The sequence below is a fragment of the Perca fluviatilis genome, chromosome 14, assembly GCF_010015445.1.
Source record: "Perca fluviatilis chromosome 14, GENO_Pfluv_1.0, whole genome shotgun sequence".
Taxonomy (NCBI): domain Eukaryota; kingdom Metazoa; phylum Chordata; class Actinopteri; order Perciformes; family Percidae; genus Perca; species Perca fluviatilis.
In genome coordinates, this window is record NC_053125.1 from 23,193,167 (window position 1) to 23,219,970 (window position 26,804).

Genomic DNA, 26,804 nt, shown 5'->3' on the forward strand with positions numbered 1-26,804 from the left:
CTGTTTCTGTTTAAGTTGGAGTTTTATCGGTGGCTGAATAAGCATGTGCATTATGTAAGTAACATACACACTTCTCATTCATTTTTTTTATGTTTGTAAAGGAATCCTCTCCATTTTCCATGTTACGCATGGACTTACACATGGACTTTAAAATAAGTTATAAATAAACTTTTGCTTTTAGATGTGTTGCAAGTGAGAACGCCCGCTCTGGTCTTAGTTCCAATTTAAGGGGACATCCTAATAATTAGTCTTAATTCCTAAAAAAAAAAAGTTTTTTTAAAAAATATAAAAAAAAAGAAAAAAAAATTATAAAAAATTTTATAAAAAAATATATTTTTGTTTGTACAGTAGCATAAGTAATAATGTATTTAACAAAGAGTGGTTGAGGTATTGAATGTGTCCTCTTCTTAACTTTCTGGTTTGGGTGTTGACTTCCTGCTCTTGATTCAGAATAAGGTTGATGATGGATCGAAAACAATCTTCATCAAGAACATTTCATGGAGTGAGTCCAACCAGCTCAGAGAAGATTTGAAAAAGATTAATTCTGTTAAGCACTTCCTGCCTCTCCTCAACAAGGTATGAACAAACATGTACAATGACATCTGTTTAAAGTGGCTTTAAAAAAAGACATCCTGTTGGTCTTACCTGTCACGTATGCGTGTGTGTGTGTTCCAGGTATTTATAGAATTTGAGTCCACTCACGACGCTGATCGCCTCGGAGTTTGGTTGAGTCTCCTGAAACAACCCCCTGGCTACGAAGTCCACAGGCTGAAAATGCCATACACCAGCTGTACATCACTACGTAAGTCTCCATTTTAAGAAATGAAATTCCCGTTTGGGATATTTTACCTGGATTCACATTGATTGATTGATTCTTTTCTAGATAGTGCTTAGTAGATAGTAGATAGTGATTAATGCTGTCTTCACTCTTAACAATCTTCCCTGCTTTTACTGGCATTATAAACTCGAAACATTTCACTTTGTGAGGCGGTTGGCATAGACGACAACGTTCACTTGGGTGGTTCCATACTCTCCATCTCCGCTGCTGGCTTTTAAGGATGAGGGACTGATATTTTCCAAGCTTGCAATTGTGTGCCTCCTCAATCCTTTCCTCCCAAGGGATAGTCAGCTCCAGGAGGACCACCTGTTTTGTTGGTAGGGATGTAGTCTCGCTTTGCCAGACCTTCCTCCACAGTGCTGCGGAGGAGGGTCTGGCTAGTCCACACAGCATTCCGGGATGAGAGAAAAACGTGCTCTGGTTTATTGGCATTTCTTTAAACCAATCACAATAGTCATGGGCGGCGCTAAGCACTGGGCAAAACCACGGTGCCTCTGCAAAATAGCCTCGGGAAGGAACTTGTTTTGGTGGAACGTGTACGTTTTAAAAGTTGTTTTAGTCAAGCAACAGCAAACTCAGATTGGACAGATAGTCTAGCTAGCTGTCTGGATTTACCCTGCAGAGATCTGAGCAGCAGTTAACCATAGTCCTCAGAAATCCACCAGAGTTTAAAATTCCAACACAAACAAAACGGAAGGTAACGGACGTCTGGATGAAAAGAGTGAAATCCGGCGGAATTTCAAACGGCAACGGAGCAATCGCGGAAGTGGAACGTCGTGGATATAGACTAGTAGAGATGTAACTATGCTTTGTGAATCAGTTAAACATGGATATAAATGTGTAAAGATTACAACTGTCCACTGTCTAGATGCTGATATCTGCCTGTCTGCCCCTTTTGGGTTTCCTGGGTTTCCTTATACATGTCCTTTTTTACTCAATGTCCATTAAATGTATAATTGTTTATTAATTTTTTAACATGTGCCAAATAAATCAAATCAAAATCGGAACCCGCTCTTCCTCCCTATCCGGCAGCATCATGGCTAACCGGCCGTCTTGTACTCGTCAATGGCAGCTGCAGCTCACTCCCTTAGGCTAACTGTACAAGTCATTAGATCGGAAGCTTTTGGGGAATAGTAATTATGTAAATTTAAAAACAACTACTGTGCGCCACTATTTTGTTACTCTTCAAATATATTTAAACTAAACACTTTGCTGTTTTTTGATTAATTATTTTTGTTTTTGTTTTTTTCATACAGCACCAAGACATCCTGAGAAAGCTCTGCCAGACAGCAAAAACGCTCTTGACTCAACGATCCCGCCAATAAAATATAGTATTCCAGATGCCAGCGTAGGACCATTTTGGGTCACCATGAGAACTAGTCCCTTCCTGTTCCCCACCGTGTCTCCTTGGTTCATCATCCCAGGTAAGAGACACTTTCTCACGTTATCATGTGACATTGATCAGTGACATAATAGTTTGATAGTGCCAAATTTACCATGGTAATGTATTCAGTAAAGTAACTGTTTGCCTTTGTTCACTTTTTACTCCAAGAGTACCTGACAGTCCGAGGAGAGGAAGATCTTGAGGTAAGCCCATTTTCAGTTCAACTTTCCTATCATATCAATGCATATCAATTTTATAGTTTTGACCCGGGACCTTAAGTGTTGGGTTCAAGTCGCTTGTGAAAAATTAGGTGTGCCAAATTTTAAGACTCCAAATTTCAACGTGTTGATGTATTGATATTTTATCAACATTTAGGTAAATATAACAGATCAGACTCCGTATTAACAGATCTCAAGGGAGTCGGATCAGGATCACGGCCAAAATAATCTTGATTTTGACATCCCTAACTTAAGTTAGACAAGACCCAGCTGAACTCATCTGGCTTTAGACACTGGAGGCATACTGGCACAGGAAGCAGAGCCGCTCTGATTGTACCGTAATCAAAGTGCTCCATGAAGTTGAATCAGTGTCAACACATGAATTAAACTTTGGTCTTTGAACTTTGGGTTTTCTAGAAGGCCAGTGGTCGTGATTCCATGATTCCAGCAATCATGTTGACCGGTTTGCCAGAAGAAAACTACAAGCACGAGGACGTGGCTAAGCTGGTCTGGCATTATTTCCCGAAACAGAACCTTCACTCTCTGTATTACAACGTGATGGTCTTGATGCTGCAGAGGAGGGTAAGGAGTAGACTGTTACAGGGACAAAAATGTTTGCAATTGAACAAGTTAAATGGAGCTTTTTTAAATTTTTGAATTATTGTTCTCTCCTCTCTTCATCTCAAGGCGTTTGTGTATTTTCCTGATTGGACAACATGCTGCGATTTTGTCCGAGATCACATCACAAATCCAGTTTCTGTCGCAGGCTGCGCGCTTACAGTTCACATTGTGTTGGAACACATGAAACCCGAATCCAGTGAGGTATGGACACTGGGAAAAACTCTAAAGGGGGCACTCAACTTTCAGAAGTTGACAGGATTCAAGAGGAATGTATGAAGTAGAGTGCTTGATTAAGCAACCTACAAAAATGAATTCAAATAATTCATGCTAGGCATTTTACATACAGGTGACAAAAGCCCACCTCTTCTCCTAATTTTTCTTCCAACTAATCTCAACTTAATCACGACCACTCATTAATTAACCGTGAATTTGCTCAGATGTATGCTACGGTTTCTACCCCGGGACAACCCCCAATACTCATCATGTTTCACGTTGTGTTCCCTGTACTTTGTTGTAGTAGGTAGGTAGCGAGACCGGCAATATAGCCTTCATTTCCACCAACTGCACTTTCAAACACAGTAACTAATACGGGACTGCTAGACATCATCAGACACATGTCACAGTGTTCGATTTGCTCGTCCCCGACTCTGGCTGCTTAAAGTAGAGCTAGTGAGCTAATTGTGTATGAGGAGATTTTAATAGAGCAGCGGCGCTAATCATCTAGTTAAATGGAGATGGGGAAACCACAGAAAAATTTCAGAAGGAAATATTAATGATGTTCTTGTGTTGTTGGAGGAGATCTCCACAGACAAGCACAGAAATGCAATCATGTATGCACACTGTTTGGGCCATTTGGAGAATAATTGTGCATGTGAAATACAAAATGTTTAATACGCAGATAATATTTAAAATGCGTTTTGACATCTGTGACAATCTGTGACTTGTAATCTTTTTACAGGAGATGATGTACACAACTCTGATGAAGTGGAGCAACGCTGTAAGTCATTGATCGCTTATGTAAATCTTTTGTCAAGTGAAAACAGCTGTTTGGATCTCTGGTCCTTAACACTAAGTATTTCTTGATCTTCAGGGAGTTCCAGAGTCCACTTCTCTGGAGGAGCGGTTGCTGTGTGTGGAGGTTTCTGAGGCGTCTGTGGACGTCGTCAGGACGGTCATGGAAAAGGTTGCGTCCATTGCGACCTTTGTCGGCTTTCTGCCGCTCGCCAACAGGGTACAGGAGCACAAACATCTGCACTTTTCAATCAATTAATTTGTTTGTCACATGACATCGTAAGGTAAAATTTCATCCCATCAGCTCCTTTTAACTAGTAAACAATTCATCATGTGGGTAGGATGGGCATTCTTGCCCCGGAATCCCACCAGGCATGGATGCGCCATGCTGTGCCATGGTTTTGTTCTGTTGTCGGACAGAATGGAGCGTTTTTTTTTCTGCTCAACTTGCAGATTCTGTTGTTTTAGTCCTTTTTCCAGAATATTTGTGCTTCTACTATTATTGTAAGTAGTCTGCATAGTTAAATGGTTTCTTCCATCTATTCCAGTTATGAACGACACAGATCAACTATTTGTGGCTGTTTTTTAGTTATTGAAATAGTGTACTGATGTGATGTACGATTGTGAGTCTACACAAGGTGTTTATTTTGAAAATTGACCGGATGTTCTGGCCCTTCCAGTCACTGCCCGGGCTGTTGACCACCCAGTGGTTCTGTCAAAAATAGACCTGGCACATATTTTAGCGGAGCAGACCTGAGTGCGCTGCATCGTGGCTGGTGGAATCACAAGCATTATCTTGTGTTTCCGCCAAATTGCAGAATAGTTGCCCTTGGTGGAATCTAGGGGCTGGGCAAAGGCTCGGTCCTTGCCGCAGCGGCCGAGGGTTCGATTCTGACCTGCTGCCCTTTGCTGCATGTCAGTCTCATTTCATGTCTTCGGCTGTCCTATCAAATAAAGGCCTACAATGCCCAACAAATATCCTTAAAAACAAAAAAGTATTACATTTGGTTCCCTCCAAAATGAATGCCTGAAACGGCGTTAAGTCTTACATTTAATTTACAAATGTCTTAAATAGGTTTTCTTTCACAGTAATTAGTCATAACTTTTTATGTATATGGTTGTTGTTGGATACATTTTTGTTTCTATATCTTTAAACTGAAAGTGGGACTTTTGTTTTGGTTGAGTTTCAGTCAACACCATCAGCCTTGTAGGAAATACTGTTGCTGCTGCTAGCTGCAAAAGCTAGGAAGCTCATTAATTCATAAGCTGTCTGGATTTTCTTTTTCATATTGTTTGAGTTTGTTTGACCTTTTAAGTACAACCATTTTTGCTTAAATTAACAAACTTTCAAATAATGGATTCTTACGGTTTGTTGCTGTTCTCTCTCTCTCTCTCTGTTGCTTTTGTCTCGTCATTTACTTCCTTCATCTGTCCTTCCTCTCCATCTTTTCTCTCTCTCTTTGACCATGACTGTCGTTCTACCTCAGATATCCATTGAGATGGCCGACTCCAGCGGTGTAACAAAGGTGGTGGAGAAATACAACACTTGGTATGCATATGTCCTTTTCTTTTAAATTAGGTGTATGAAGGGGGTTAAATTAGTTGTACAATTAGTCAAGTCTACCATTCCCCAGACAGTCTTTGTAAAAGCAAGTCGCCTCTGTGTGTGTTAATGTATTTTTATATTTTAATCCACCATTCTCACCTAAAATTCTGACCAACTCCTTATTTTTCTCTCTCCAGGAGCAAAGTTCAACGTGTTGAGTGGTGAGTATAACACTTTGTAATTGATTAATGTCAGGTTAAGAGGGAGACAATTCACAATTTTTTTGACATTTTATAGACCAAGCAGTTATTGTTGTATTGAGAAAATGGTCTGCAGATTAATTGATAATGGAAATAATTGTTAGTTGCAGCCCTTAAGTTTTGACGGTAAGAGAAAAAAAAAGTGATTTTTATATATTTTTTAAATAACTCACTGACATATTTGGCATAATGTGGGAGATAACTGAACAGTTAATTCAGGAACACTGGATGAAAACTTAGAAATTGTATTACTTAGGCTTTTATTTAGCCATTTTGTGGGAACAACCCTTTTTTCATTTTGCGACTGACAATCCTTTTGTTTGTAATTTTAGTTTGAAGAGCCTAAAACAGCGTCTACAAGACTCCAGTGACATCACACTAAACTTTGAACCGGACACCATCAACGTCAAAGCCGAGCCCACAGCTGTGAAATGTCAAACCCAGCCTCCTTCTTCTGAACTATTGGATAATGGGTCACAACCCACTCTGCAAACCAGTGACCCTGCTGGATCCACCATTTCTGAGCCCACCACAGCAGGACCAAGTGATACGGCCACAAGTGACATAGCAATGAAGGAGGACTGTGAGAAACCAGGAACTGAGATCGCCATGGACTCCACTGTTGATCCTGAGGCAAATGAAGATGTAGAAAAAGCAGAAGTAAAGGGGGAAGAGGGTTCACTAACACCCTCGATCTCTACTGCTGATGTGACCTCTACTTCTGCCGTTAGCAGTGTAAACACGGTCCCAGCTGCTTCCAGTCCTGATCCTTCTAGTCCTGCCACCACAGTGCTCATGCCTGAAGAAAACTTTTCAAAACTTCCTCAGATTAGTACGGACATTTTCCAGGCCGTCGTGGCAGCAGTTCGCAACCACAGACTTACCCGGGAAAGCAAGTCCCAGAGGGAGGAGAAGAAGGTGAGGCTTGGCTTTAAATCTTTCAACTCAACATTTACATTTGGCAAAAGCATATTTTGCCAGTGCCAACATAAAGACTCTTTTAAGTTGGTATACAAATCATTGTTAATTCATATTAGAATCAGTGACACAAAATGAAACCAAACAGAACATTACCTTTGGTCTCTACTTGGACATTAACATTAGAAAAACGATTATTTCCATCAAATGAAATTTGCTATGCAATTTTGAAAAGAGGGTTGTTATAATTGAACATATCTGTGCTAGTACTCCTCAATACTGCCTAATAAATATGATTTCATATGTCGCTAATAAAGAAAACATTTTTTTCTTTAGAGCTCCAGCAAAAGCAACACAAGCTCATTAACTGCAAAGGTTGAAGATGCACCAAAAAGAAAGGTAAATAGCTGTTTATTCTCACAAAACCTTCTTGTCCTTCTTTGTGCCTTACTTTAACATTTCATCTATACAAGGAACGGATACCTCCTCAATGCTGATGTGTGTGTGTGTGTGTGTGTTTGTGTGTGTGTGTGTGTGTGTATAGATGGATGGATAGATGTGTGTCTATATCTATATGTCTATATCTATATATATATATATATATATATATATATATGTCTATATATATATATATATATATATATATATATATATATATATATATATATATAATATATATATATATATATGTATATATATATATATATATTATATATATATATATATATGTCTATATATATATATATATGTCTATATATATATATATATGTCTATATATATATATATATGTCTATATCTATATATATGTCTATATTATATATATATATATATATATGTATATATGTATGTATATATATATATATATGTGTATATATTATTATATATTTGTATATATGTATATATGTGTGTGTGTGTGTGTGTATATGTGTGTGTGTTTAATTGCATTTATTTGTCTATTGTTTATTTGAATAATCTGATACATTGTTTTAATTGATTCTTGTTTTCCATCCAGTGTCAGGATGAATTTATAAATGACAACCCTTCTTCAGACGCCTATCTTTTCGAAGAGCAAGATTTCAACATTGATGACTTTGTTACTATTGACGAAGTTGGTGATGATGAAGTGGGAGGCACAAGCCCCAAGCCTCAGAGGTCCTCCTCATCTAGGCACTCCCCCAGAGCGAAAAGAGAGAGGCAAAGCTCAGGTGTGTCTTCTGTTGGCAAACGGACATCAACGAGGTATTCGAAAGACTCCAAGAGCTCAGCCTCTCCTTCACTCTCCTCACCCAAGTTGACTAAAGGCTCAAGCTCTTCTAGCTACGTGTCACCAAAAAAATCCAAGGACTCATCTGAGCCCACCAAATCCCCTACCAAACCATCGGCTGCCTCCCCTTCTTCCCCTGGTCAGAAAACACAACATAGCAAGACAAAATCTCCAGCCAAAGCATCAAATGCTGCATCCTCTGGGTGTAGAACCCGCTCATCCTCCGCTGCACAAGAAATGGAAAAGATGACATCAGTGGTTAGGGTCAAGGCTTCAGTGGAGACTCATTCTGAGCCTCTGATAGAAGAAGCAAAAGACACAGAAAGCACAGTGGCAATGTCTGACCACACAGTGTCAGCAGAGAGCTTTGCTGCAAAAACTGTTGAGTCAGAGACAACAATAGAAACCTCATCAGAGATACGTCCACCTCTACAGGGACATGGATTAGAGTTGAGCCAATCCCAGAGTCTGGAGGTTGATGTTCATGTCAACACATGCAAAGGCCGCAAGAAAACCAAAGAGGATGGGAAAGAAGACAATGTTGAGAAACATACAGAGGTGGAGGTGGACAACAGGGAAAAATATCAAATCCTTGGTTCACTTGATGAACAAACAGATGAACAGATGAATGATGCGGACCAAGATGGCAGCTCTGAAGTCCGGCCAACTGTACCCGAGGGAGTCCAGACTTTGCATGAGGAAAGCTTTCAGGTCTTGGACAGTGTCGACGATAAAGGCAAAGCCCTCCCACGGGAGTACAGTGAAATGGAAATAGACAGTTCTTTCCAAATGGTGGACAGTGTAAGCCAAGACCAAGCAGATACAGGTCAAGAGGACAGTCACCAGGTCCAAGATGATGGTTCCACAGTTAAGCAAGCGTCTGAGGAAGCAGCAATTCCTGCTGGCGACAAATCTGATGAAGATTCAGTACATAAAGATCAGGAGACAAATAGTGTAGATCAAGTGTTAGCTACAGGTAGTAAACAAGCTCCAAGGGACAACGGAGATGGGAAGACGGGAGAAGAGGACGACGAAGTCAAAGGCAAAATGCACTCAGCAGAGTCCTGCAAAGCCTTCAAAGATGTGGAAAATCCTGATGGCCGAATCCCAAATGAAGACCAGGTTCTTCAGGACACCGACAACAAAGATACTTTAGAAACCTTTGAGATACTGGATTCAATTGATGATCACAGCGCAACAGAAGATGACAGCCAAACCCTTGGAACTCCCAGTGACCAGATATCTAAGGAAGACAGTCGGCCCATGGAGGTAGAGGAAGACGCGTATCAGGTAATTGATTCGGTGGAAGATCAGCCAACAACTACAGAGTCAGAGACCGACAACACAGGAAAAAGAAAGAGAGGGGAGGCGACTGCTAGAAAAGATGAGAGACCATCAAGGAGGAGTGGCCACGCAACCACAGCATCCAAAAGTGAAGAGAAGCAGAAATCACCGAAAAAACAGGACAGGACAGTTAAAAGATATGAGACACGGACGAGGATGGACAAAGAAGTCAATGAAGAGATGGTGTATGAGATAGTAGATTCTTTTGAAGACAAACCGGTTCAAGATGTCGCCGCCACCGAAATGTCTGGTAGACGAAGGAGTGCAAGAGGTAAGAAAGAGGATAAAATTACATTAAATCTCACAGAAGCAACTGAAAAACCAGAGGAGGCGACGTACGAGATTTTAGACTCCGTGGAGGATGAAACGGCCAGTGATGAACCGCCCATCCTGACCAGATCTACCAGAGGAAAAAGGGAAAGAGCCACTAGGAAAACTACTTTGGATGAGAAAACGATAAAAGAGGACACGCCAACAAGAATGAGGCCCACTCCTGCCAGAGAATCACAGGAACAAAACCAGGAAAGAACACCAAAGAAAGAGGAGAAAGCCCCTCTAAAAGAGAGCACACCATCAAAGAAGAGTGACGATGATGTAAAAGAGGAAATTGACTGGGATGCTACCTATGAAGTATTCGACTCCGTGGAGGACGAGGTTGTTAAGGCTGATCGGCCCGCTACAAGAAGAAAAGGAAAAAGGGGAAGACAGAAGAAAGACGTTAAAACAACTATAAAAGACACAGACACATCAAAGGAGGGTGGAAAAGTGGCTGACGAAGAAGAAGCGACCTATCAGATTCTCGATTCTGTGGAGGACGAGATGGTTAACGATCAGCCGCCCACAGGACAGTCGGACGAGAAAAATTCTACCAACGACGATGAGCAAACCAGGAAAAGTGAAGCTCTCGCAGGAGCACCCAAAAACGAGGAGGAGGAAGAGCCTATGTATCAGATCATAGATTCCCTGGAAGACGATCAAGGTCAAGAAGAACTGACCGCCACAGAGAACAAGACCAAAGATGAAACTCTTACAAAAGAGGAGGCATCGGCTGAAAAAGAAGACTCCTCAACATGTGGCGCCGCAGTCGTGGAAGCGTCCGAAAAAGTTGTCGTCATGGAGGAGACTCAGTATCAGGTAGTGGATGATTCAGAGGAGACAAATGACCATCCGTCTTCTGCAGAAGGGTCTGTTACGGGAAATAAGAAAGTGGACAAATCAACAGCCAAAACCCAGAGTGACACTGCCGCACTCGAAAGCGGGAACAAATCGCCTGAGAAAGACGACCCAACGGGCACTCTGGTGAACCTGGACCAAGTGAGTGAGGAGGAGGACGATTACCCCGACGACACCGCCGAGGAGGAAGAGCTGAGAAAGCGACAAGCCGCCGCAAAAGAGAAGCTGTTCGCCAAGGAGCGGGAAGCTAGGAGGGCCAGGGAGAGGGAGGAGAGGAGGACCAGGGAGAGGGAGGAGAGGAGGACCAGGGAGAGGGAGGAGAGGGAGCGAAAGAGCCGGAGCAACAGCAGAGCAGGTGGGGGAGAGACGAGGAGGGCGAAGGAGAGGGGGAGGGAAAAGGATGAGTCGTTGGAGGTGGATGCCAAGGAGCTGGTGACTCTGGATGAGGTGGGAGCAGATGAGGCTGGAGAGGAAAGAGCGCCAGAGAGCCGAGAGTTGGATGGGGAGATGACGGAGGGGGAGCTGCAAGCACTTGTCACTCTGGATGAGTTCGTAGAAGAAGAAGAAGAGGAGGACGACGGAGAGGCCAAGCAAAGCACACTGGAGACCCGCCCACCCAGCCAGGAGGACGAATCAGAGGACTTCTTAAACTCAGAGGTGAAGGTCAAGATATTAACCTTAAAGCCAAATATAAAAAAAAAACACTTAACAGCTCTACAATTACAGATGCTGAATATGTCTTGTGTCTGTTTCTAGACTTTGGTGACTTTAGATGAAGCTGGCGATGATGAGGAAGAGAAGCCGGACGAAGAGCATACTGAGAAAACCTCATGTACCGTCAAACGCAGTGATGATACAGGTGAGTGTTGTTCTGTCTATACATAGTACAGTATACTTGCACAGGTACAGTACACAGTCCCCACACACACACTATGAACTGGCTCTGCTACTGAACCTAGGTTTAGTACACCGTAGAAAACAGCATGAATGACAGTAAAAATGTTAAGGTGGTTGCTTCTTTTTATCTATATCTGTTACTTATTCATATATACTTATTCAGTCTCTCTTTTAGTGTATTTTTATTTTTTTATTTTTTATTTTTTGGGCCAGTGGGTAAGGGATACGAGTGATACGAGAGTAAGTGTGGGTGAGTGACCTTGCACAATGCCATTGCCTTTTTTGTGTCCAGTTTTAGAGGAAAGTCTGAACTTTGTGACGCTAGACGAGGTGGGAGCGGTGGAGGAGAAGGAGGAAAAGGAAGCTGTAAAAACCAGGACTAGAGGACGTGGCAAGAAGAGACAGACCCCTGGTAACACACACACACACACTTCTATCTTTTATACAGTTGTGTCAAATTTGAGGTTCAGGATTTTGCACAAGGACACTTTGTCGTGTGGACTGGAGGAGCTGGGGATCGAACCGCCAGTATTCCGACTATTGGACGACCAGCTCTACCTCCTACGCCACAGCCGCCCTCTTTCCAGTGATCAAGCTCTAAAACATGAGTTAAAGAGTGTTATTTTGCAGTTTGCTTTTCATTTGTTTGCTCAACCGATTCATTGTCTTTTACCACAGTGAGAAAATCTACCAGAGGTAAAACCGTGACTGCAATAGACGAGAGAGAAGAAGAGTTGGAACCAGCTAGCACCGATGTTCTGCCTCCAACTCCACTCGATGCCTCCTCTTCACTGGACACAGATCCGTCTACGTTGTCAAGTGACGGCCAGCCGGAGATCCAGAGGGCCGAGGTGGAAGCAGCGAGCCCAGCTGACTTCGAGGCAGCCTCTGCTGGGCAGGAGCTGCAGCCGGAGCACCCTGGGGACCAGACGCTGGAGGGATGTGTGGAGGAAGGAGAGCAGGAAAAGAAGGAAGGACGGAGCAGGGCGGACATCAAAGGTACAAAGAGCTGAAAGAATAGCCCACATTGAGCTGGTATTTTGGACCAATGAAAATGCATCTTTGAAGTGGATGAAATACTTATAAATGCTTGTTTTAAATTTAACGCAGCAAGTAACTATTATTCACATTAGTCACGGTGTTATGAACGTGCTAAACTAACCAGGCTCTTTAAAACCACAAAGACCACCGCTACTAAAGGTTAGCCGAGCAGGTAACAAAAATATCCCTCTGCCTCCTTTTCCCTACGTGTTGGCGTTCAACGTGAGTGTGTGTGACTAACCAGCCTGGGTGAGTGCAACGCTTTCCTACTTCTGGAGGGGTTTGTGTGGGGTCACTGATTGACTCACCTCAGACTCTGCATAGTTTGCGTTCAGACGACGACTGCCTCGGGGACCGCTCCGTTGATTAATAGGCCCCGTTCTGTCGGCGTCCCTGCCGGGCCAGCCCCACTCCTCCTTTTATGTGGCTGTTCAGATTTTAAAAGGTGTATATACAAACGTTTGTAGTGTGGGGAAACGAGATAGACTTTCGGTCCTTTGTCTTCCTTAGTGTTGTTCATCTAGCGACGTCTGCTCTACAGCCATATGCTTTTTGGCAATTTTTGCTTGAAACAATGAAGCACATAACCAAATTTGTGGCAGAAAAAAACTTTTTTTAATATCAATGTATGATTGTTGGGGCTTACATGATTCACAGGTTGATTGTTCCTTCTCTTTTTTTAGTTGTGAGTAAACTGAGGAGGGAGCCTTTTGGACCTGAATCAAAGCGATCTCGTTCTCAGTCTCCTTGTGTCGCTATGGACGTCAAACTGCCGCCATTCACACCCAACAACCCCCTCGGTGAGACCCACGAACACACTCCTAGTTAATTTAAAAACGACACGAGATGCAGATGTTTTTTGTTTTTTTTCTTCACACTTTTCCTCCTGTTTCACTTTGACCATCTCCCTCTTCAGGTCAGGAGTTTGTGGTCCCAAAATCAGGCTATTTCTGTAATCTCTGCTCTGTTTTCTACCTGAACGAGAGCACCGCCAAGGACCTCCACTGCAGCAGCCAGAGACACTACGACAACCTGCAGGTAAACACAAACGCATACACAAAAATAAACCCTAAAACACACTCGCGTGGCCTTACACTGTGTGTGTTCTCCCGTCTTTTTTTTCCAGAAACATTACCAGAAACCATCAAGAAGTTCCAAACAAAGTTCTCAAGGCTCCATTTCTGATTGATCCCGACTCCAACTTATGACTTTTTTTTTCTTTTTTGTTTGTCATAAATGTGAAAACGAGTAAAGCTGGACCAGTGAAACGCCAGCAGCTTTACACATCAATGTATATAATAAGCCATGTTGGTCATAACTAATTGCTGTCTGGCATCTTTATTCATATAAATGTCTAAAGTATACATCTACCATAATACGTAGTAAACATTTTAGCAAGCATTGCCCTCAATTGGGTTTCAAACTCCCTCCAACTCTACAGTTTTGGTGCCTTGCTCTGCCTACAGTCACACAGACATTTGTGTTGTGGAAAAAACAGAAAACTGAGCAGAGTTTCATGATAAAGTTTGTAATGGTTACATATTTGGATATTAGGAGCTTCAAAAGGTGCTACATGACCTCTTTTACTCACCAAATTTAGATGGGAACTTTACTGCAGGAAGCAATGGGACTGTGGTTTTAATAACAGTACTTAGTTTCTTTTGCGCACTGTAGTAAAATGAATCGGTTAATGAGAAAAAAAATCCAAATAAATTAGCATCAGCATAATTAAATGTTAAAACATTTTGACATTTTTAATCCAGCATGTAGCACCTTTTAGAAGAACAAACGGTTACTCTTGGAGCCTATTAACTTGTTTTAAAAATTGTACGAATGAAGCCTAGAATTTAATTCAGCACATGATGTATAAAGGAAAGTGTTAATTTTAGCTTTATTAACCATGCAAGTGCAAATTCCCATCACTGTTGGAGCAGATGTCTCAGCTTGAATTCGTAAAGAACTAACCACAGTTTAACTGTTAAACAAACAGCAAGTTTAAACGTAATGAAGTTTTCTTTTGTTTCTCTCTGAAAACCGTTTCCTATTGTTTTTCCTTTGGAGAGATTTTTTTTTTTCTTGTGAATTTACTATCAAACTATTAAAGTAACAAAAAGCATAGGGTATTTTCTGGGATGTTTGTTTTTCTCTCATTTTGAAACCATATCTGAAATGGCACTGCATGGTTTCTGCACATGCAGGTGTAACATGCCATTTTTATTCTGTGATTAAAATTATCTCTGGTAAATCCTAAAGTGTGTGTGTGTGTGTTTTCATATCAGCCTAAATAAGAGTTAAAATATAACCTTAATTTGGACATTTTTAAGGGCTTTTATTTTGATTTATTTTGGTCTGATATTACCTGAGTGACAGTCTGAGATGATTTACTATCAATCTGAAATGAGTCTGTGTAAACTTTTCAAATCAGCCAGAGATAAAATATAGCCTTAATTGGACATTTTCGAGGGCTTTTATTTTAGATCCTACATCAGAATGGTCTGATATTAACCGAATGATATTCTGGGGTGGTCAATCGGAAGTAAAAGTAGTCAGTGTAAACGGGCTTTTTTTTTTAAATATATATATCATCCTGGATATGAGTTACAATATAGCCGTAATTGAAGTTAGTCTGTGTAAACAGGCATTCCTTTATATATCAGCCTGAAAGTGAGTTAAAATATAACCTTAATTGGACGGCAGGTCAGATGGTCTTCAAACGTTAGCGCTTTTACTTTGAAGGCCACCTTACAGGAAGTCTACGAAATTGAGATTCCCTTCCTTCTCACGAAGGCACCGAAGATGACAGATGTAGCTACATAAATAACGGAAGGTATGTGACAAAACATTGTTATTTAAACACGAAGTGAAATACTGTGCACTGACGGTCGCTGCACCTGTTGTTTGTCAACCGAAAACCTTTTGTTTATAACTCTTCCCGGAAACTACTGTCACTGTTCGTGTAGTCTCGTATTGCCAGACTGTTATTGCTGGCTAGCAGGAGCTCTAGAAGTTCGTCTTTAACGCAAGAAACTAAACGGTCGTGCGCTTGCGAGACTCACAATGACTTATAAAGATGCGTAACAGCTACAAGTGTAGTCACTATACAGGAATTACCCTATTATAATGAACAACGGTTAAAGTTACTCAGGCTACCGAAGAATACATCAGAAAGAATATATTTTTTAAAGACTCCCCAAAATTTCATGTTTTCAGGGGAGCCCATGTCTTATTAGCTCCCCCGTAGTTCGCACCCTATTCAGGAGTCGTACATTTGAAAACGTATAATATTTCAACATGTTACACTTGTTAAAAAAAAAATAAAAAGCAGTGTGCACATGGTTATTCAAGGGAATTGATACATTACAATGTAATGCATTATTTACAGCATGTCAGCAATAAATAGGCTACTGTTTACAAAGTTGATTTAGTTTAGAGGCATTATTCATGTTCATCTTTTTCATTTTATATTTTATCATAATATGAGAGTCCAACACACTAATGTGTAGAGTTGGGCAATATATCGATATTATATTGATATCGTGATATGAGACTAGATATTGTCTTAGATTTTGGATATCGTAATATGGCAGAAATGTTGTCTTTTCCTGATTTTAAAGGCTGCATTACAGTGAATTAATGTACTTTTCTGAACTTACCAGGCTGTCTTAGCTGTTCTATTATTTGCCTTTACTACTTAACAGAGATGTGGACTTGGTGACTTGGACTTGATTCGACTCACACAGTTTTGATGACTTGTGACTTGACAAAAAATAAATGACATGAGACTCGACTTGGAAAGGTAATGACTCGAGACTTGACTTAAGGCATGATGACTCGGATGACTTGTGTGTATTCATAAGCTTGAACGTTAGCTGTAAATATAAAATAATATGATTTAATGTCACGTTTCTGTCTAACAAGTATGCTTTGCAGGGACAGCAAACTGTGAATCGTGATTGGATGACTCAAAAAGCTCCCCAGTATGTGATTGTCATGATTGGATGACTCTCTGTCAGTCAACTCCTTGCTGTGCCAACACGTAACACCAAAGACCCCTGATGAAGCCTCATTAGTCGGACCAGACTACCAAAATAGCTGCGTCTGTGCCACGTGTAATCACTTTAGGATTTAAAAATGTCATGCAAGAAGGAAAAAGCAAACTGCTGAATGCAAGACCTGCTTACCAAAAAATTCGGACAGCCAAGCTACAACCTCAAACTTATTTGTCATTTAAAAAATCATTCCGATGGGTAAAGTGACACGATTTTGGATTTGATTGGTGTAAGGATAATTATTTGTCAAAGAATGGACAAAATCACTGGAGTTGCGCAAGCAGAGTCAGTTTACAGCACTTTAGCGTAAGTACAGAAAATTACTGAACAGTGGCTTTTTAAAGGCGTTGGGAGTCAAGTTAGTTATTCGGTTCATGCAATCAGTAGCTTTCTTATCTCTGGGCATGCCCAGCATCTCCTCCACATTATGCGTTCTGCCCTTGGATGCATTCTGTGCTCTTTGCAAGGTCACTCAGCTTTCATGATTAACACATGAAAAACAAAAATACTAAGAGTGTTTCCTCTAGAATTTTTTTCGGGGGGGGCGGGGGGTATTGGACGTCTGTGTATGGGCTTATCTGCTGATGTTATCTGCCGTCCGTTACCTTGAAACCATCCAGCAAATAGACGGTACCGTAGGGTGGTTTAACGTCACCGCTCATTTAAAGGTGCTGACACACAGGGCCGATTATCGGCCGTTGGACAGTCTGGCGAGGTCAGTGACTCGAATCTGTTCGGTGTGTCCCGTGCCGTCGTCAGTCTGGGGGGCTGTCGGCGTTCATTTTGGCCGACCTGACATGTTCGGTCGGCGGCAGGGAAACCGGGACTCACCCGGAAATGGCGAGCGTAATGAGGTGACTAGAGTCTCTCAAAATCTGACAAAAATCTTTTAAACTGACCTTTGTTGAGCTAAAATGAAGACAGATTCAGCAACTGCATGGCCTGTTGCTCGCTTAAAATGTTTTCAGAAACACGTTTCAGTGAACTATTTTAGTCCAATATGAGATCGTATTCTGAACGGCCGCCATGACAGTCTGGCTTTGAATTTCCGGATAAAACAAATCCATGTGACGCGTTCGTCCAATCAGCTGCCGGTTTTCATTTCTTGTGCAACAATACAGATTGGTGCCACCTGCTGTTATAGAGATGTATTACGTCTCGTCTCCTCTCGTCTTTTTGGTGTGTTCTGTGGCACTTTTTGGACCAACATGGCGAGACTGATCATTTCGACTGGCTTTTCTGTCAACAGTCGGCCATCTGGTCAGTGTGTAAGCAGCTTTACACACAGTTTAACAACAAAACTAAACTGAGTGAACATTACTAGCTACGTTTTTCATGTTGGTTTTGAGCCTTATGCACCCCCACTAACCTGGAAAACGGTTTTGAAACCGTAACGTTAATACAGCGTGTCGGAGGAATACAGCGTTCTCCTGCAACGGGAGTCAGAGGCAGAGGGACCGTCACAGCCGGGTTAGCTAACGTTAGCTTCTTGTCTCATCTGGGGTCTGATAAACAGTAAATTCATCAAATTCAGCGTGCCCAACACTATTTTCCAATAAAGTGTAGCTGTCAAATTTCACGGGACCCGCGTGAGTGCGGATTTCATGTCGCGGCTTTCGTCGCTGTTTATCACTTAGCTAGTACTCGCCCTGTTGTTTATTTGGTTGCCATGGCTTCGCGAGTGATGCTGTCCTGTCAGTAGCTATGTTTCCATCGACCCGTTTTTATCCAAATTAAGTGATATCGAATGAAAAATGCCGTTATGGAAACAGTAAAATCCGACTGAATTTCATGAATATCGACTCAAATGAAGTACGTTCGGTCTCATCGGATTTTCTCTTGATTGATATACGGCTTATGCGATAAATGCTGATGGAAACGTTATTTGCTGAATAAATAATGAATTGCGATTAAGTTTTAGGTCATTTTATGGTTGCAACCCGCAATAAAACGAAGAAGAAGAAGTTTCAGTTCATTTCCGCCCAGTATTTCCGCTCTGTTTGCAAAACAAAAACAGATATAAGTGGACAAACGAGGAGACAAGATACTTTTTTAATTTAATTTACCAGAAAAATATAACAGCTATTTTAGATAGCAAAAATCTAAGAAACGCCATCATTTATCAGGAGCTCGCGAAGGAAATGATCAACAGTTACGACAGGGACATTAAACGCTTAACTTGGAAAAAGCTTAACGTGGTTTAATGTATCTAAACAACGATGATCATCACCAGATTTATCATGGTTATATCTTGTCATGAACACTTAAGCCTGTCAAAAAAACCAAATCGAAATCCAACGATTATAGAAGTTATCTCACGTTAATATTTTCTCCATCAGTAGCCGTATTAATATTATTAATATGGCGAGGAAAAAGCTTAACGTGGTTTAATGTACCTAAACAATGATCAATCATCACCACATTTCTCTCTCATATTACCCATCATAACCACGGAAAACTGTCAAATAATCTAACCCAAAGTCCAATTATTATGGACGTTAGCTGACATAAAGCGTTTCTGCTTCAGGGCAGCGGAGCGGCTGGGGGTTGACTCTCCACGGTTCTCATTGGCTTTATAAGTCCTAATGTGAAAAAGCTTAACGTGGTTTAATGTATCTAAACAACGATCAATCATCACCAAAAAAATCCTCTTCTATATTGCTCATCATAACCACTTAAAACGGTCAAATCTAACCCAATGTCCAAATATTATGGACGTTATCTGACACATTAACGTGAGATAACTTATAATCGTTGGATTTCGATTTAGTTTTTTGACAGGCTTAAGTGTTCATGACAAGATATGACCATGATACATCTGGTGATGATTGATCGTTGTTTAGATACATATTGTTTAGAATGTCCCCTTACGACAAGCCGTGGGACGTCCTGCGGAGTAAATGGAAGGCGCTCAAACAGCGATACACGGCTCAAAAAGAGAGTTGTCCGCCGCGACGTGCCGGAGGGAAAATATAAGGCAAGTTCCACCTTTTGATGAGCTGGATCATTCTCAGCCAAAGGTCCATCGGAGCTTAGGCTATAGCTGCTTCTAATATTAACAACTACTTTTGTCTAGCAAAACTTTTTCGCAAAGTTCGCCTGAATCTTGTGCGATTCAGTTAAAAAATGAATGGAAACACCATAAAATGTCTCAAATCAATTCGATATACCAATTTAATCGCAAAACAGCATGTGACGTCATTACGCACAGGTTTTTATTCGCTTTAAAGCTGTTGGATGGAAACACACTTTCACCAGCTTTATTCGCATGAGTTTTTTTACCGAACTTCAGATAATTCGATTGACAAGTGGATGGAAACTTAGCTACTGTTCCAGTTGCTCTGCTCAGCCTAGGGAGAGAGAGCGAATGACAGTTCGCTTGAGTTCAGTAGACGGCTCTACGACTTTATGACTTTTCATAAACAATCGAAGGAACGGTGGTGCGTGGTGTACATAGCAGAAACCCTGTTGTGCGTCTGCCCTATTTCTGATACCGTGGGGCTGGAAATGTTACCGGGGTGCACCGCCACTATGCTATCAACATAGAGGAAACACTGACTAAAACAGAAATACTAAAGCAGTTTGGATGCAAATGGTTTAACAAAGAAACTGAAGCAAAATCATTCTAAGCATAATTTTTCTAACAATTGGCCTTAACTTAAGGACTTGACTTGACATAACCTGTGGATTGACTGGCCCCACCATGCGGAGCACCGTAGCCGGCGTCGCAGAGCTCTGTAGCGCCTCAACACATCTACTAACTGCCACTGATACGACGAGCTGTGACAGAGGTCTGTAGCCGGTGTCACGAAGCTCGGTAGTGCTTTAAACAACTAGCAACCGCCGCTAGTTACTACGAAGGAGCTTGCTACAGTTATGCTACATTCACAAAACCATGGAATGCTTACTCAGCAACAGGTGAAAATAGGGGCAAGGTTGCGCGACTAAAGATAATATTCAGGTTTGAAAAGTGCTTAAAATTGTAACTGTATTTCTTTCACAACAAATACCTATCTGACTGAATAGTTTGTTTATTAAATGGAGAAATAACATGTTGGAGAGCCTAAAATAAAACCTGCTCGCTTGTGCATGTGTGACTACGATCTGCCAGTACGCCAAGTCCTGCCCTATGAAGCAGCTCGATTGGTTGGGGTTAGGCATTTGACCTCGAGTGGTTAAGGTTAGGATAGCCAATTGGTCAGGGGATAGGACCTGTACAAATGGGGTTACGTTACCTTGCGTAAGCATGGACGCCTGGCCAATAAATGCTATTGAAGAGCGGGTCTTGGCGTGGCCATAGTGGGATTCGTAATATATATAATATATATTACTTTAAGGTTGAGGATGGCCTTATGCAATATTTGCACTGCTCTATTCCAGTAGATAAATGTATATGTCTTGGCAATGAAATAATTTTTTTTTTCTTCAATATAGGCTAATAAAATAATAATAAAAAAATAATAGTCTTCTGAGTTAAAATGGAATTACAGGTTGTTGTTGCACTGTCTTAGATTTTGTTCAAACCTTGTTTTTATCAAGAATGTGTCCCAAAACCAAGGCCTGTAAAATATTTCTGTTCAAATCCCATGTCTTCAGCCCTTGAAATTACTTCTGTTTTACAGCCTGAAAACCACATTATCTGGGAAGCAATATTTGGACATTAATATAATGAAAAGTATTATTCAGGTTAGAGAGAGAAACAGGCAGCCCAAAACTTTGTAGGGTGGAAGACAAACATGTCAATATGACTGAACTATTACAAGTTTAGCGTGCCCTAGATTTGGATAAAAGTGTGAAAAGACTGACATTAAGGGTAGCATAAACTTTAGTCTGATTTGACACAGAATGACCCAGCTGCATGTCATTTGGCTCAAATCCTCCCACTCAGTGCTCAGTTTTTACATTGACTCAGGCAGGTTAGATAGCAAGCAAAGTCTACTTGGACAGTGAGACATTTAGAAAAATAAAACTTGTATTTTGCTTAAATATCCGATCCTTCTGCTATTACGAAACACAATTTTGGCTGTTTATAGCATTATCTCTTTTAATGTGATAAAAAAAGTAAATAATAATTTTGACTATGTACTGGTATGTATTTCACAGTGGTGTAAGTTGCTGGAAAAAGATTTAAAATGGACCTTGAAAGTGCTTGAAAAGTGATTGAATTTGACCTTGGAAAAGGTGTACGAACCCTGAAAATTAATAACATTTTCATGGGGAGGAACGAGAAGCGAATTGTCTGTATGTGTAAAAATATATATTATTATAAATTATATTTAGCTTTATCAGCTTTTTTTTTTTTTTATAAATATATAGAATAGTTATATAATTTTGTCATTCTTTCAGGGTGGGTGGGGGTAGGGGAAACACTGCCATAGTTTTGAGGATTCTACTCCATTGTCGGAGAATTGCTGCATTGTACCTGTTGTGCCAGACTCTGACCTAGGATCTGTCTTTCTGAATGAAAAACTACAAAGGGTGTGAATATTCAATTAAATATTTTTGGTTCATTATAAAACCGTGGCGGGCCTACCTAGTAGGTAATTATTGGGAAAACACGGGATTAGTCTTGGAGAATGAGAACCATGCAAGTTTTCCTTTAGTATCAAAGAGCAAATTTTTTTTAGCAAGACGTGTTTGAGTTCATTTGCCTTGACATTGCACATCATGTGATGTGACTATTGCGCATGCACACATCACACTGTCTATGCTGAAACGGTATTGTGCAGCCTTATATAATCTGATTGACGTTCGGAAATGGAAATTGCAGTTGTGAGATGTTATATTTTGCCAATATCCTTTATCTGTATGAAGAAATAAATGAATTTGTGTCTCTTTTGGATGTTTCGTGTTAACAGCAGTGACCTTGTTTTCTCTCTTTATCTTTCCATTACATTATCTGTTCTTCAGTCCCTCCAGGATTTTGCGATGTCACGATCGCAACAATTCACGCAAATTCAACCAACCACTGTGACTTTGGTGCGACTCGCAATTTTGACCAATCACCGCAACTCTGCTGCAAATTTGACCAATAACCGGAGTTTCCCGCGATTTCAACCAGTCATGGCAGTCCCACGTGCCCAAACTTTGCGTCACCCTCAGAGCCGTACATACATGTACATCGCAAAATTAATTTCCTTGTTTCTGATATGAAGACAAGACGTGTGTGTTACTCTTAACATCTCACATTTACCAACAAAACGTACAGCGGAAGAGACCTTTCAGACCGTCCTGCCAACCTGTATACATTTTAATATCAATGTACGCTGTAACGTTTTTTCACTCAAAAGTCGCTGAAAGCTGCTGCTGTTTCAATCCTGTCGGCTCTCTGCAGCAGGTGGGGCTGCTGCTCAGTTCCCCCCCGCGACTGACGCGCGCGCACACACAAACATACATGGTGGATGCAGGAAAATCCGCAGATGAGACTTACTGGATGACGTAAATTGAGGACAGCTACGCTCGTTATTTAAGTGCAATGATAAGTTAAAGTCCAATAAGTACTTTATCAAACCGTATGAAATGTGTGTCCCAGGCCAGGATAGGAAATTAACTAACAATGTAAAGATGAACAAGCCACTGACATATATATATATATATATATATATATATATATATATATATATATATATATATATATATATATATATATATATATATTATATATTTATATATACAGTGCCTTGCGAAAGTATTCGGCCCCCTTGAACTTTTCGACCTTTTGCCACATTTCAGGCCTCAAACATAAAGATATAAAAAATTTTTGTGAAGAATCAACAACGGGGACACAATCATGAAGTGGAACGAAATTTATTGGATATTTCAAACCTTTTAAACAAATAAAAACTGAAATATTGGGCTGCAAAATTATTCAGCCCCCTTAAGTTAATACTTTGTAGCGCCACCTTTTGCTGCGATTACAGCTGTAAGTCGCTTGGGGTATGTCTCTATCAGTTTTGCACATCGAGAGACTGACATTTTTGCCCATTCCTCCTTGCAAAACAGCTCGAGCTCAGTGAGGTTGGATGGAGAGCGTTTGTGAACAGCAGTTTTCAGTTCTTTCCACAGATTCTCGATTGAATTCAGGTCTGGACTTTGACTTGGCCATTCTAACACCTGGATATGTTTATTTGTGAACCATTCCATTGTAGATTTTGCTTTATGTTTTGGATCATTGTCTTGTTGGAAGACAAATCTCCGTCCCAGTCTCAGGTCTTTTGCAGACTCCATCAGGTTTTCTTCCAGAATGGTCCTGTATTTGGCTCCATCCATCTTCCCATCAATTTTAACCATCTTCCCTGTCCCTGCTGAAGAAAAACAGACCCAAACCATGATGCTGCCACCACCATGTTTGACAGTGGGGATGGTGTGTTCAGGGTGATGAGCTGTGTTGCTTTTACGCCAAACATAACGTTTTGCATTGTTGCCAAAAGTTCAATTTTGGTTTCATCTGACCACAGCACCTTCTTCCACATGTTTGGTGTGTCTCCCAGGTGGCTTTTGGCAAACTTTAAAGGACACTTTTATGGATATCTTTAAGAAATGGCTTTCTTCTTGCCACTCTTCCATAAAGGCCAGATTTGTGCAGTATACGACTGATTGTTGTCCTATGGACAGAGTCTCCCACCTCAGCTGTAGATCTCTGCAGTTCGTTCCAGAGTGATCATGGGCCTCTTGGCTGCATCTCTGATCAGTCTTCTCATTGTATGAGCTGAAAGTTTAGAGGGACGGCGGGTCTTCGTAAGATTTGTAGTGGTCTGATACTCCTTCCATTTCAATATTATCGCTTGCACAGTGCTCCTTGGGATGTTTAAAGCTTGGGAAATCTTTTTGTATCCAAATCCGGCTTTAAACTTCTCCACAACAGTATCTCGGACCTGCCTGGTGTGTTCCTTGTTCTTCATGATGCTCTCTGCGCTTTAAACGGACCTCTGAGACTATCACAGAGCAGGTGCATTTATACGGAGACTTGATTACACACAGCTGGATTCTATTTATCATCATTAGTCATTTAGGTCAACATTGGATCATTCAGAGATCCTCACTGAACTTCTGGAGAGAGTTTGCTGCACTGAAAGTAAAGGGGCTGAATAATTTTGCAGGCCCACTTTTTCAGTTTTTTATTTGTTAAAAAAGTTTGAAATAGCCAATGAATTTCGTTCCACTTCATAATTTGGACCCACTTGTTGTTGATTCTTCACAAAAAATTACAGTTTTATATCTTTATGTTTGAGGCCTGAAATGTGGCAAAAGGTCGAAACGTTCAAGGGGGCCGAATACTTTCGCAAGGCACTGTATATATCTCTCAAGTTCAAAGAGTTTATTGTCATATGCACAGACAGAAAGCATGTTTCCCTGCACAATGAAATTCTTACTTTGCCGTCCACACTAAATGTCATACAATAAATACAATATCATACAAAAAAATAATAACAAAAAAATAATAAAGGAGCAATAAAAGCAATTAAAGGCAATGAAGTTAAGGTAATGCAGTTCTAAATAAGGCAATAAAATGAAACAGTTATGTCCATGGTTGCAAACTCCTATCAGCTGTTTAGGAGTCTGATGGCAGAGGGGAAAAAAAGAGTTCTTTAATCTTGAGGTCCTGCATTTCACACTTCTGTACCTCTGTCCTGAGGGTAGAAGTGTAAACAGTCCGTGCTGGGGGTGGGAGGGGTCTTTGAGGATGGAAGCAGCTCTCCTGTGGACTCTGCAGTGGTAGATGTTCTGTAGAGAGGGCAATGGAGTCCTGGTGATCTTCTGTGCAGTCTTCACCACTCTCTGCAGGCGTTTGCGGTCCATGACAGTAGTGCTGCCGTACCACACAGTAATGCAATTAGTCAGTACACTCTCGATAACGCAGCTGTAGAAGTTGTTGAGGATCTTAGGCGACATGCCAAACCTCCTCAGCCTCCTCAGAAAATACAGCCGCTGTTGGGCCTTCTTGACCAGCTGCGTGACGTGAGGTGTCCAAGTGAGATCCTCACTGATGTGGACACCCAGGTATTTAAAATTGCTTATCCTCTCCATTTCAAGCTCCCGGATGAACAGTGGCTGATGCGTTCTCCTCTCCTTTCTCATGTCCACTATAATTTCCTTCGTCTTGTCCGTATTGATGAGATTATTGTCTCCACACCATGACACCAGACTGGCCACCTCCCTCCTGTAGGCTGCCTCGTCACCGCCAGTGATACGTCCTATCACTGCGGTGTCATCCTTGTGGGAGGCGACACAGTCGTAGGTGAACAGGGTGTAGAGGATGGGGCTGAGTACACAACCCTGTGGATTGCCAATGTTTGTGATGATACTGGCTGATGTCCTATTACCAATCCTGACAGACAGAGGTCTGCCAGTCAGGAAGTCTAGGAGCCAGTCACAGAGTGTGGGGTGCAGACCAAGTGTGGACAGTTTGTGAGTGAGTTTATGGGGGATGACCGTGTTGAAGGCCGAGCTGTAATCGATGAAAAGTATCCTTAGGTATGAGTCCTTATTTTCCAGATGAGTGAGGGAATAGTATATATATATATATTAGGGTTATGCCGATGGACGATATCATCGTCCATCGTGATGTTGGCCAGCCATCACAATGGAGAGCCACCATCGTGATACCACGCCCCCCCACCCTGTCAAACACACACTAATCCTAGTCGCGGCTGCTGGATGGTAAATTGACACTTGCGTCGGGCTTTGCACTGTGCTGCACAGGGTGCAAGTCAAGATAGGGCCCCTTAAAGTGATGGTTCGGAGTAATTTCACCCTAGGGTCCTTTGCACCATGATCTCGAGCCAAACACCCCCCCAGAAGCTTTTTTCACCTGGGTCGAACATTGGGAGCGTTAGCGTAGCGTAGCGTAGCGTTATCAGCTGAATAGCTTAGCGCAGAGGCTAATGGATCCGAAGTGTCTCTTACACTATTACCCTTCGCCCGAAATGATACCAAACGTCTACAGTAATACAAATAGGTTATGCACTCATAAACGATGGATTGTAAAATTTTTAAGTACACCAGAAGTTTATGTAAATAACACTTGCCTGCTGGCTTCTGCTCTCTGCTGCTGCTGCTGCTGTTACTACCGGGCAGTAAGAGTGCTTAGGGACATCTACAAATTACAACACCGAAAAGAGATGCAACAAAAATATTTTTTAATTTAATGATTAAATAAGGTAATGTCTCCAAACTTACCACAATTATTAATTGTCTCCTGCTAGTTATACTACAGCACTTACTTTAAAAAATAAGTTAA

At 41.2% G+C, this 26,804-nt stretch overlaps 2 protein-coding genes across 7 annotated transcripts in view; both read left to right on the forward strand.

Annotated features, from left to right (window-relative positions):
• Positions 1 to 14,767, forward strand: part of LOC120573346 — a 32,379-nt gene extending 17,612 nt beyond the window's left edge. For 5 of the 6 annotated variants that reach the window (XM_039823034.1, XM_039823038.1, XM_039823037.1 and 2 more), the window contains 20 exons: positions 16 to 54; positions 451 to 576; positions 676 to 802; positions 2,095 to 2,262; positions 2,391 to 2,425; positions 2,858 to 3,022; positions 3,128 to 3,262; positions 4,020 to 4,058; positions 4,152 to 4,292; positions 5,560 to 5,621; positions 5,816 to 5,839; positions 6,211 to 6,796; positions 7,133 to 7,195; positions 7,809 to 11,234; positions 11,334 to 11,436; positions 11,767 to 11,886; positions 12,153 to 12,473; positions 13,199 to 13,315; positions 13,432 to 13,553; positions 13,642 to 14,767. In XM_039823034.1, the coding sequence (XP_039678968.1) occupies positions 16 to 54; positions 451 to 576; positions 676 to 802; positions 2,095 to 2,262; positions 2,391 to 2,425; positions 2,858 to 3,022; positions 3,128 to 3,262; positions 4,020 to 4,058; positions 4,152 to 4,292; positions 5,560 to 5,621; positions 5,816 to 5,839; positions 6,211 to 6,796; positions 7,133 to 7,195; positions 7,809 to 11,234; positions 11,334 to 11,436; positions 11,767 to 11,886; positions 12,153 to 12,473; positions 13,199 to 13,315; positions 13,432 to 13,553; positions 13,642 to 13,704 (5,982 nt within the window). In that variant the 3' untranslated portion in view covers positions 13,705 to 14,767. The remainder of the gene's footprint in view (positions 1 to 15; positions 55 to 450; positions 577 to 675; positions 803 to 2,094; positions 2,263 to 2,390; positions 2,426 to 2,857; positions 3,023 to 3,127; positions 3,263 to 4,019; positions 4,059 to 4,151; positions 4,293 to 5,559; positions 5,622 to 5,815; positions 5,840 to 6,210; positions 6,797 to 7,132; positions 7,196 to 7,808; positions 11,235 to 11,333; positions 11,437 to 11,766; positions 11,887 to 12,152; positions 12,474 to 13,198; positions 13,316 to 13,431; positions 13,554 to 13,641) is intronic. The other variant, XM_039823039.1, reaches the window with a different exon arrangement.
• A 504-nt stretch (positions 14,768 to 15,271) lies between these two features.
• The window catches only part of LOC120573347, a 43,945-nt gene continuing 32,412 nt past the window's right edge, over positions 15,272 to 26,804 (forward strand). Inside the window, exon 1 of the mRNA XM_039823041.1 lies at positions 15,272 to 15,342. The gene's annotated coding sequence lies outside the window, so the exon portion shown is untranslated. The remainder of the gene's footprint in view (positions 15,343 to 26,804) is intronic.